Here is a 12068-nt window from a genome sequence, read left to right as displayed (position 1 = left end):
TCGGACAAAGATACAGGCTTTAAATCCTGCCACTTTGCTAGTCCTATATGGGAGAGCAACGCCATAAAAAACAAGGTTATGCAATGTGATCTCACTAAGTATTGGTCAATGTATAGAAGAAAGAGATCTTGCCTATGGCGATTTATGAATAAGCTATAATAGTGTGGCTACACCGTGATATGTACCGTATATACCGTATTCTCCGAGTCTGTCTTATGAATGAACAACCTTTGCACCTTAAAAGCCTTATCAGACGATGGTCTTACAGTGCGTGGTAATAACATTGTTGCCCGCTGCGGCAAATACTCAATACATAGGAAAAAATCGACGCGACACCACTGATGCTGTTCAATTTGGAACGATGAATCGATGGCATCGAATCGTTGGAAGCTTGCAACGTTGGCAAGCTGCTTTATTTGGCTTCGTCTGCTGCTAGTACTTCCATGCGATGCACATCTGCTGCTGCTGCTGCTGCTGCAGCAGCTTCGAGGCGTCCCATGGATGTAAGTAAGCCCAGCAACAAAGCCGGCTAGTGCGGCCTGCTTGCTGTTTCATTTTAGGTTTTCTGAGGCCGACGTTGTGCGCCACTGACTCGCCCTCTTCCACTCGAAGTTTCATTACAAGAGCCGGAGCTCGCGACACTGGCTATGCGACGATAATGTGCTCTTCGACGATATGTACTTCAGTGGAATGGCGCTATCGCACCAGGTTTCGTGGAGCAGCAGCTCCATAGGCTGGCAGCTTTATTCCAGCTGCGAATACGCGAGGTCGGAACGAGATGTTACCATTTCTACGAGAGTTGCGATTTTTCGTTGTGGTTGGCTTTCCTGTAGCTAAGGAAAAGGTTGCAGCAGCAGCAGCGGACCAGCCGACGGCAGCATGAGTTGCAGCGACACGAGCAACGACTCGGAGAAAGCGTCTGCTGCTGCCGCCGGTGAACACTAAGTAGTACTGTCCTGAGGAAAATAGTCAGGAGATGGGGAGAGACGAGAGGCCAGGGCGGCGAACATAGAACGGGGGTTCGCTGCGAAGAGCGCGGGGTCTGATCATGACGGGGTTGAAATGACATGATGACTCAGCGCAATTGATGGCTGATCGAGTAAAGCAGACGGCGCTGCAGGGGCTGCATTGCGAGCTGAGGAACCGAGTAGCTCAAGAGGAAGGAAGACGACGCTAAGGAATAGAAAAGAAATCGGCTGAGGTTAGCGAAGGCTGATTGACCCCACCAACTCAGCCTCGCGCCAGTGGCTCTTACGAGGAAAATTGGGTACAATATTGAAGACCACGATACAGTGGGATCTATTTGCCAGTAAAGATTGAAATCAATGAAATCGGTGTAGGCCAGCTAGTTAGTTTACTTTCGTAGGTATTGAAGCGCTAGCGTATGACTCGCTCTCCATATCCATATGCTGCTACTTCTGTTTCGAAGCGGACTTACATCGATAAACTGAACAAATGTACCTATATATCTACATAGCTATCCATATATACAAGAGTAGATTTGTGCAAATGTAGATGTACATCCAGGCTCACATCAAAAGAGAGCAGGTCGAGCAGGACGAACAGCCCGGCTAGCGCTAACTGGGGATGGGTCGAGTCTAGGATAGCGAATGCCCTGCATGAACGTCTGAGCGAGCAAGGCATCATACAGATGTGTTGAGACTCGTAACGACCATGGGGGGATAAACACAGTTAGAAAGATCGATAAAGTGGGACTGAGACAGGCAAAAATAAGGGATGTGGTGGCGTGACAATGAAGCTGATTAATAATTCCCATGTTTCTATCTTTGCTCTTGTTATTGTTAATGGCGGTGTTTGATTAAACAGAGAAGCTTATATGCGTCCTCTTACTGCTTCCAGGTCGAGATGGGACAAAGTCGCCAGCGAAAAGGAAATGCCTGATGAGCCTGACTTGACACAAATTAACCAATAGCTGCTGATATAGCGTAACATAGCAGCAATTATAGTCTGGTTAGTTTTAATTAGATTAGTTAGGGTACAGTTAGTGTTTTGAAGGTGTATAACTTCTTGGTTATTCTTCTGATTAATATAGGCGGGAAATGTGGCCGCCGTCACCAGCTGGGCGATGTCAATAACAGATCCCGTTCAGCGAGTTCGGAAAAACGTTTACAAACACACACACACACACACACACACATGGATTTTACATATGTAACTTATATTTCTGAATGAGTCACCGCGATCGTTTCTAGTTACATCGTCTCGGAAAACAGATTACGATTTGCCTTTACCGCATTGTTAAGGATATTGAGTTTTGCCTTGTGTCTCTTGACCTCGTCTGACGATTCGCTTAAGCGAATGTTCTCTTTTCGGATAGGCGCATTTTGATCTAACTGCAAGACTTAGAATTGAAAAGTGGACATTCATAGTCAGTCTACAGAGGAGCCGTTGTGGCCCTCCGTAATCAAAAATCGGAACAATCAGACCCCATTGTAAATTTGATTCGAATACAGAACGGTCAGACTACCCAGCAATGACAAACGATTGAGCTATTTTTCCAATGCAGTTTGTCTTTCCTATGAACCACTTCCTTCTTTAAGGTCCAGCACAATGCCAACTTAAAGAGCTTCATTATCTATGTTATGGGTTAAATTAAGCAACTCCTTCTGGAAGAGCGTCGGGGATAGATTCATTTGCCGTCAGTCTTAGGCAGTGTCACTTCCTTTTTCTAATTCATACAACAGTCGGATCCGCCGCCGCGTCACTATAGTGCATTTGGACTAAGATCACTATCGCAATCAAGCTAAACTAAATGGTCTGCTATGTCGAGTTCCTAAGAATAATTTATCATTCAAAGCCGCGATAAAGAACGCTTTGCCTCACCCATGAGCGGGTCCTCTAGTGTATTTGAAAACAGCAATAATCGTAATAATTTATGGCTACCTTCGTGGCAATCATTCGACAAATGCCTTTGTCTGTTTGGCGACAACTGTGTCGAACTTTTTTTGTTAAACTTATACATGAATAGAATATGAAAAGTGATACTTTGTTATTATGTGTTGTTTTGTCATCGACGGGTCAGCATTGAATGAAGACAGGAAAGTTCGAGGAGGAGGCTAGGTCATGTTTCCGCCGTAGTAGTAATAGCTATGATATGCGGATCGGCGTTCCGGTAGGATGACGAATTTCTCCCCAACTGTTTGTAAACGCCTAAGTGAGTACAGTCTACTATTACTGCTGCTTCGCTCGGCGGTAGTTTGCCCAGTCAAAGGACAAATGTGGACCTACCTCGTCCTGAGTTCATTGGTCCTGCTCAAAAGATGTACGGCCATGCTTTACAATGTGACAGCCCGACTGACTGTGAGTACCTTAGTGCAAAGGGCCTGCTGGCAGAAGTTCATTTTTCGTATAGTGCATCACCAGTGCTGTGCGAACGATTCGCTCTGACGACTAAAGTGCGCGCATATATTTATGGACGCATGGGCATAGTGGCACGTTATCAACGTTATTTCTACGTTAGTACAAGCATCCTACAAGGTTCCTCGTAAACTGCTGAGAGACTGCGGAACCCAAATGCCTGATGCGGCTATTGTAAAATGCATACGGATTTTACGATTTTAGCAGAAGCAGCAGTAGTCACAGCCTAACATCAAGCTAAAGGACGAAAACGCCAGCTCCTGAAAAAGCATACTCCTTGCTTCGGCCAACTGTTTTTTGGACGTCGATTGCAGTTTTGGCTGAAACTGCTTTCGCAAAGTTAGTTACAGTCAATGCGAGAAGGAAAGCTTCCCTGTAGGCCGGCTGTGTTATCTTATCGATGGTAGAAAGTCAAGCATATTACTACAACGATATAGCTGTGTTAGTATTTTGTAGCGGAACATGGTATGGATGTTTATTGGAGGGACGGAGAAAATTGGCGGTAGCGCTTATTTCCGCCATTTGTGTCGTAATTATTCGAAAGTTAGCGATGCCTCTCAGGGGTTACTTACCTCGTGTCACTTTAGTGCAAGCGTGCGGCTTTATATACCCGAGTCAGGATAATATGTACGACTCTGAAGGTCCTCCGTTTAGCAGCAATATGTACGATTTTCGACGCGTGTTCTCACGTGTCACGCGTGCATCCCCCACGGTGAACTAAGTGAAAAAAACGTATGGTACAGATATATGTTGAACTCACTGGTCTGCATATAAAACTCTTGTATTCACTGATTAGATACATGTTATGCTCAATGTAATAGAGAAAAGAGCCCATTAGTTGCAGGTGCCGGAGTTCTATAGTGGAATGGAATAAAACGGAATAGATAATGACGAACCGACTGAAGCTTACGAGAAAATCAAGCGAATAGAGAGGTGGGTCGATCGCGTGGATGGGGAACTGGTCAATCTACTCATTGCAAATTCAGCTAAACAGAAAAGAGCAAACTAGACCAGAGGTCTGTTACGACTGTCCTTCGTGGATAAATGGATAGATGATAATCCTCTTAACATTTGCCAACCTGCTTAGAAGAAATAATCGTATTAGAGTTTAACATATAGATTATACAGCCCTGTAGACTACCTTCGAGAATTCCAATGATACGACTAGGATACCTAAGGTTTGCTTGTTTTCTGCAAGCTCTATTGAGCCCTTAGAGGGCGCACTGCTTGCTGAAATTTACTTCACACCATTTATTGTTGTGTGTATTCCCCTATATTTTATTTTGCTTACTTATAAGGTGTTCTCTTGAACGTACGGAGTACTAACAGTCACATAGGCTTCCTGTTAGAACTGTCAAACGTTCTGGTAAATAGGACGAAGTAGAAGCCTCTCTGCTTGGCCCGGTCGATCTCAATGTGGCAATATTTGATGGCTCTGCTATAATTCGCTGATTTTCGTTATCAGTGGGCCCTTTCGTACAGGCTGTGCATTGCTTTTTTAGTTGATCACGAGATTCTCTCTTGCGACACCGTGCGCAGTCTGAATTGCTGGATCCTGACTCGACACTTTATGTATGGATAGTGACGTCGACCCTGCTTTCTTTTCATGGCCGCAGCTGAGTGGCCACAGGTGGAAACGATTTATGCCCCTCCCAGATACGTTTGCTGTCGTCCAATCGTTAGGTACGCCAATGCCAGACAAAACGAGAAAGTTACTATGACCGCTACTCGATTGCTGATTTAGGTAGGATTCTAAGCACTTTATGAAGTAGTTAAATGGCTGCAAAAGTAAAGTAAAAAAGCCATTATGCTGTGCATGCTGCTATCGTTTTTAAAATTGCTAAATAAATGCACGCACCGCAAAAATGGCAGCACAAGCGAGCTATGAAAAGAACGATGATGAAAAATAGCTGGTGATTAATTTTATTTATATTGGTACCTAACATCGTAAAGAGGTTAACCTGAAGAAACATTGAACGTTGCTAAGTAACTGTTTATGCTCCTAGCGAGTACGAGAGTAATAATATCGTGAATAATAGTGAAGTTCTTAATCTTTTACTGAGGGCGAACAAGAGTACACGAAGCTTCATTGTATAGACCGCCAATCTTCGCTGATTCATAGGGAGCTTGTCCTATTGTTTTCTAAGACAGCGCCATGTTTAGCATTAGTTAGCGTTACTGCCTTGTGTAGTTCACACACTATTAGTCATGTTTGTAGCTTAGCATTCAAGCTGAGGATACCTCATTTATTATTACCAAGAAGGAAGTATTTGTTTCCGAACATTTACAGGCACCACTCTTTGCAATCATTTAAAAAAAAAGAAGGTTTGAAGCTACAATTAACATTTCAGGTGAACCACTAACAGTTTCTAGTCTCTTTCAGTTGTAATATACATATATATATATATACATATATATATATATATATATATATATTACAACATACTGAAAGAGCCGAGTGCTGCAGAAGTTTAAACGCAACGGCCGATTCAACTAAAATCCGACCCTACTATTTCAGTTCTTATCAGAAGATCACTTTAGGGCAGTACCAACGCAAAAGACTGCTAACGAACTATCGCCTCAGGCCCGCTCTTGGATCAGGCAAACATCGATTTTACCCTAAAACATGGAGTAAAATCCGTTTTTAAGTGAACTTCTCCTACTGATGACAAACGAGCAATTGCTCAGTTGTCTGCTGTCAGCTGGTTGGTTACTCTATCGCTTCGCAGTAGCGACCGAAACCAAATACCGGCGTATTAGTCATCCCCAGAAGCTGCTGTTGTTTTGCTTGATCGCAATAACGGGCAGCTGTTGTTATCGCGAAGCGCACAACGTCCGTAACAAACTACCGGAAACAAACGACGAATCATGTCAGCTGTGGCCTTCACGTTCGCTTGCCGTACATATCTACCATTGGTAGAGTTAGTGACAGGCGATGGTGACGAAATGTATGATGCTGTGTGACGACGCCAAGCGAGACGTGAGCTCTCGCGAACGACGGGATTAGACATGTGCTAGCCGCACTTTACATAGCTCGCAGCCAATGTGAAGCAGTAAGAACAAAGCTTGAATTGCTCACTGTGGGAATATCCTCCCCGCCAGTATCGTCTGCAGTCAGCTTCCTATGAAGATTGTAGAACACTGTTTTATTGGCGTTTAGATTGTTAATATTGGGTATCCGTTTTCGAAGAACGTCTGGTTGAGGGAGATGTTTAAAACAGCGACCATCATTTTTCGAGAAATCTGTGTAGTCTAGAAAACCTTTCAAAACGAAAACGAGTTCCATTATCTTGAGCACAGCCCTTGTTGTCGTACGTGTCACAACCCAGTATCGTCTCATACGGTTGTTACAAAGTCACTAAACACTCTGCTAACTGAAAGACGCTAAGTTTAATGCTTCAGCTATGTCGAACTTTGGAAGTGATACCGCTTGTCGAAATCAGACCAAAAATTACTACCGCGTATGCATCGAGATTCAACTTTCTTAGATATCTAATCTATGTAATCCACATCCAGTGTCTCGCTACGTACGTTTTTCCAGTGTGAATGCAATTCTTACAGAGTCGTTGCAGAGAGTCTAGGTCGATAAGCCTTCTATTTGGGTCGCATTCAGCGGCCTCTGGCCGAAATTCGAAGCATTTTACACAGAGACATTCTATCTGTAACAAGGCTGATGCTCGCATAACGTTTCTATAAGGCTCGTTGGTTGATTGAAGCGTAAATGTCAAGGGTTTGTTTAAAGAAAAATAGCAACCCTGGAATTGGGCCAGTTTGTTCACTCGAGTTCATTGCGACACAACTCGTGATTGCCCACCTCCCCATTCTCTTCTTTCGTTGGTGAATTTTGGTTCTTCCACCCTCGTTTCCGCCATTATAATATTTGCCTGTGCTGAGAAGTAGGCGCACCGTAGTAAGTAAAGATTTAAATATTCAATTTATTCAAGACTATGATTAGAACATGCCTATCAAGATGAACGAAGGTTAAAAAACTGCTTGAAAGTTATTACTTTATGAACTTATTGCATCTCGTATGATCAGATGTGTCAATTGAGAATTAGTATTTATAGAGTGTTTTGCGCGGCGTGTCGCCCCCTGACTAATATCATCCATCATACGGCCCAAGCTTAAAAACATGAGTTTCAAAACTTTCTTGATAACATGTGATAGGTCTTCATGGCAGTCTGGCAAACTTCTCATGGACATGATGTCGTAGCTTTGCGTTTGGCTAACGTATAAATAATGCCCCATTTAACGACTACATACAACGTATATAGGCATATCGTACTAACTTTGAAACATCAACAGTGCTAGATACCGTTGACCATAGCATTGCCCCTCACCGCGCGGTGTCGTGGTGCCTCAGTTGTTTCTGTAGTTGCTCATTGTAAACGACAGTGGTCCACATCGCCATCTGTCACTGCTACGCCATTCAGCGCTGCAGTGATCCCAAAGTCATTGCATTGTTTACTGATACTCAAGGAGTTTCGGCCATGCACATAAACACCTGCAAGTTTCTTTAGTGCCGTTTCATGAATGCGTTACGACGGGCGTTGGCGCCTTCGCTGACTGCTGCCCATTGCCAATCAATGGCGTTGCACGGGCCAACGGACTGTCGAATCTCCTTCGAATAGCCATGGGTACACACACACACACCCACAATGCAGGCACCTTGGCAACGGCACGCGTCTAAAGATAGTTGAACTGTCGCCGCTGGCGATTCGTTGGTGAGCGTTCGAGCTGCTGTTACTGCTGGTGATAGGCGTCTCGATCAGATAACGCTGGCAACATTTCGTTTATTAGACGATGATGAAAATGACGACACAACCATCGGCGACGCCATATCAGCGTTGCTACATTCAAATTCACTATAGCGTTACTTAAGATTCTCTCTTTGTGCTGTTACTTTCACGATTACTTCAGCTGTCGAAGGCTGAAGGTAGATACACCGATGTTTGCACGATCCTGTGCTCTGAAAACAAGGAGAGTGAGAAAAGACAAGAAACTAATCCGCTTTATGTATGACGGAGCTTGTCGGTGTCTATCTGAATGTCGCCTTTTTTCTATTGGGTTAATGTTATTACTAAAGGCCAGCTACTAAACATAGCAGCCGATAGTTATCCAATAGTTTTCATTCCATAAGCGTAATCAAGTAAGCGTTTCGGCACGCTGAGCTCAATATTGCCGACATTAGAATTTACTGCTTAGTGTGTTCTTCGCCCGTTTTTATTACTGTTTGTGGCGTTATTGGCCTGCTTTTGATGTTGTTGCTGCCTTTTTTTATTGTACACAAACCCCTACGGCTGTTTCGTCTTCGTGTCTCCTTATACTAATAATATGCCAATATTGTATTGTGTTTGCCCGACCGACTGGCTAGCGAGTCAAACGTCAGCCACTTACTTGCGAACGTAAGACGCTGTGAGAAACGTGTACGACCGACGCTGACGTCGTATAAGGTGAATACGACCGAAACGTTTCCAAGGCGCACAAACAAAGCAAATTATAGGTAGCACAGACTGATTTTGCTATCGCTAAACCAGCATGCTTGAGCCAATGCGTACACAACGACAATTATAATGGCTTCAGCGCAACTACTGACGTCGCTGCTGATACATTATGCGTTTATGAAGCGAAAAGCAGCTCCATATCTCTGCTGTCCGCGTCAAGCTTCCCACGAGAGCCACAAAACGGGGTATGTCGAAGAAACGAAGTGTCAACTATTTGACACTTACCAACAAGCCATCCAACTAAATACAACAATGCGGCCGCTACCGTGACCGTTTCTCTTATTGCTACAGCCGCTGAAAACGATAGTTAACGCAGAAATCGTTCTGCTGTACTTATTAACGACAGCTGTAGACTTCATCCTTTGTTCTGTAGGCTGAAGCTGAAAGTAGGATGGAAGATGGGAGAGCATCCTGACGTTTGCTGCTGGATGCACCTAACCGTATTATCGTATAGGAGATAAATGAGATAGCTTTGCCAAACCCACAAGTGAAACTTCTTCTGTCTGCTGAAAGGGGAGGACGTTCCAGTAACTAGTGGGTTTGCCTATTTGATTTTCACTAATACTCCGTTTCACACGTTACGACGTTGGGCGACCCATCTTTCGTAATTAGATAGCAGTTAGTTGAATAGTCAGCCAAACTTTTCTCGCAGCAGAAGTCCGGCGAGCCTGGAAAAGTCTGACCCAGTACTCGTTCGGCTTGAAATGAAGTAAAAGTAACTTCAGGAGGCGGAAGTTGACATCGCCGAATTTCACTGCAACAACTACAGCTACTGTATAAATTGTTGATAACCTAGAAGCAAACGTGCGGACAGCTTTTCATTCAAACAGGTACATCAGGACGCCGACCTAATATTAGGTTGACACAGGAACAGAGTGGTCCGTTTGAGACATTTGATTGTCCTCTCCGCTGTGTCCACTGTGACAATTGACCTATAAAGCTGATGGTGATCGTTTTCGGCATAATATTAGTTCAAAATAGGAACGCGATATGTTAGAGCAGACTGCGCGCTTCGAAATACGGAATAGAAACATATTAGCTGCATCGACAAATTAGCAAGCTCAGGGCCCTATCGATCTGGATGTGTAAACCTGCAGGACCTGATAGATTGTGACGCTTCGACAGGATCAAATTTGAAAAATTCGCATACCATATTATCATACTATTCAACATACAAATGAACACAATCATACATTTATATGCCGCAGTTCTACGTGGCATACGTTCTCTATACTACTTCGTGTATATAAAGAAATTTAGATTATGCTGCAGTGTGTCACATTGTTGTGAACGTATAGCGATTCGCGATTTCGCGGCTGAAATACAGTCCAAAGTAACATGTATGATTGTGGCCTCCCATGCATTTACCTGTAACACACCTTCGAGTTATCTATAGAAGCAAATCGGCTATTCCCAAACATGACACGATCCTCTGCAAGTCTCGGAAAGTAGGACAAACGATTACCCCTTGCAAAATGTCATTTTGATTTCCGCTATGAGACCCAGCCAATACATAAATTCCTAATTAAAAAACCGTTCACTATGCAATTGTAAGGAACCTTTGCTATTTCTAAATGCTAAGCTTAATTTTACAGAACGTCTCAAACGAAATACCGAAAGATTAAGGTATGCTTGATATACAATATATTAACCACAATATCCACACTCGAAAGTAGCATCTGGCTTATTGGCCTTGTATCTAATATACTATATATTAGATTCGAAGTGACAGCAGAAGGAACGACTGTTGATATCGTTGTTTCCTAAGGCCGTGTTCTTGAACCAAAAGCAAATAGCCTCATCCAATAAATGAAGCTATTGCATTTATTTAGCTATATGTAGCTTATACTAATATTGGTACCTTCTTTTCTGTGTCTTTTAGGTAAAGTTTCAGAAATTCTACTTGTCCTTAATGCACTCCCCATATCTTGGGGTATCAAGAATAATCGAAGTTACGAAACTACTATCGCTCCATGTTGCTTGCCACTCATCGTTTATGTTAGTTATCCTGATTAAATTTCTGCCATACCAATACTGGGAGTGACGCGTTTCCGCCAATTCAGATCAGCTCATATAATTACAGACTACCTCGACGCGTTCGTCCTTTTACGTGCGGAGATTAAAGCGAATGCATCATCAGCTAAGCATTCGCTAACGTTACCAAAAGAAGTAGTTAGAATAGAACGCGTTGTTTTTTATTGTTGCTGAAATTGGAGCTCCCCCTTGGTTGTTATCGGGTGGGGGACACGAAATAGCCAAGAACCCACTAGGGCTAAACGACAGTAGCTTGATCAAAACCTGAGTGGGAAACGACCGTCGTTGACCACGACAGCGACAACGAGGCCGACGACGGCAAACACTGAATCAACGATACAAATAACAGTCGAAAAATGTTGAGTCTTAGTGAACTCGGGGATGGGTTACCAAATATGCCCCCCTCGAACGGGGGCTCGCCGCTAAACGGCGCCAGCATGCGGCTGCGTTGGGATCCGAAGAACCTTGAAATCAAAACACTATCGGTTGAGAAAACTCTTGAGCCTTTGGTGATGCAAGTGACGACCCTGGTCAACACGAAAGGCCCTTCAAAGAAGGTAGGCGGACGGTCGAAGCGAGCGCACGTTCTCGTTGCTGCAGTGGAACGAGCCACACAGAACTTTATCATCAGCGGCGAGGAGATTGCCGTCGAGAACTCCGACATCGCGGACGAGATGCTGCTCGCCGTAGCTGAGGTTCGAGATGCCGGGGCGGCGATGTCCGAGAGTGCGCGACATTTTGCTGAAGAACCGTGCTCTTCTATGAAGCGGGCCGCTATGGTGAGGGCGGCACGTGGCCTGCTTTCGGCAGTTACGCGTCTGCTAATCCTGGCGGACATGGTCGACGTGCACAGACTGCTCCGGAGCCTTCGGGCGGTGGAGGACGATCTGGAACGAGTAAGAACCGCGACGTCACAGGCCGAGCTCGTAGAGTTCTTCCGCAACCTTGGCTCCAATACATCACTGCTTATACAACAGGTAGGTGAAGAATGAAAGTGGCAGGTAGGAAATACTTTTCGAAAGACATGGCATCATGACGACGTAATTGTCGTAATCAGCAGTAACAGCAGCTTTCAGCGTCTGCAGCACACTGATAATGATTTAGAAACAAGAACCTGAACTTCATTTGTCTGCGAAGCAACCGTTCTACTAG

At 44.2% G+C, this 12068-nt stretch overlaps 1 protein-coding gene across 1 annotated transcript in view; it reads left to right on the top strand.

Moving 5' to 3' along the window:
• Positions 1 to 1861: 1861 nt before the first annotated feature.
• The window catches only part of alpha-Cat (catenin alpha), a 28768-nt gene continuing 18561 nt past the window's right edge, over positions 1862 to 12068 (top strand). Inside the window, exons 1-2 of the mRNA XM_022840705.2 lie at positions 1862 to 1971; positions 10765 to 11893. Of these exons, the coding sequence (XP_022696440.1) occupies positions 11273 to 11893 (621 nt within the window). The 5' untranslated portion in view covers positions 1862 to 1971; positions 10765 to 11272. The remainder of the gene's footprint in view (positions 1972 to 10764; positions 11894 to 12068) is intronic.

Source organism: Varroa jacobsoni, unplaced genomic scaffold (genome assembly GCF_002532875.2).
Source record: "Varroa jacobsoni isolate VJ856 unplaced genomic scaffold, vjacob_1.0 scaffold_882, whole genome shotgun sequence".
Taxonomy (NCBI): domain Eukaryota; kingdom Metazoa; phylum Arthropoda; class Arachnida; order Mesostigmata; family Varroidae; genus Varroa; species Varroa jacobsoni.
This window is presented reverse-complemented; position numbering and strand designations above follow the sequence as displayed.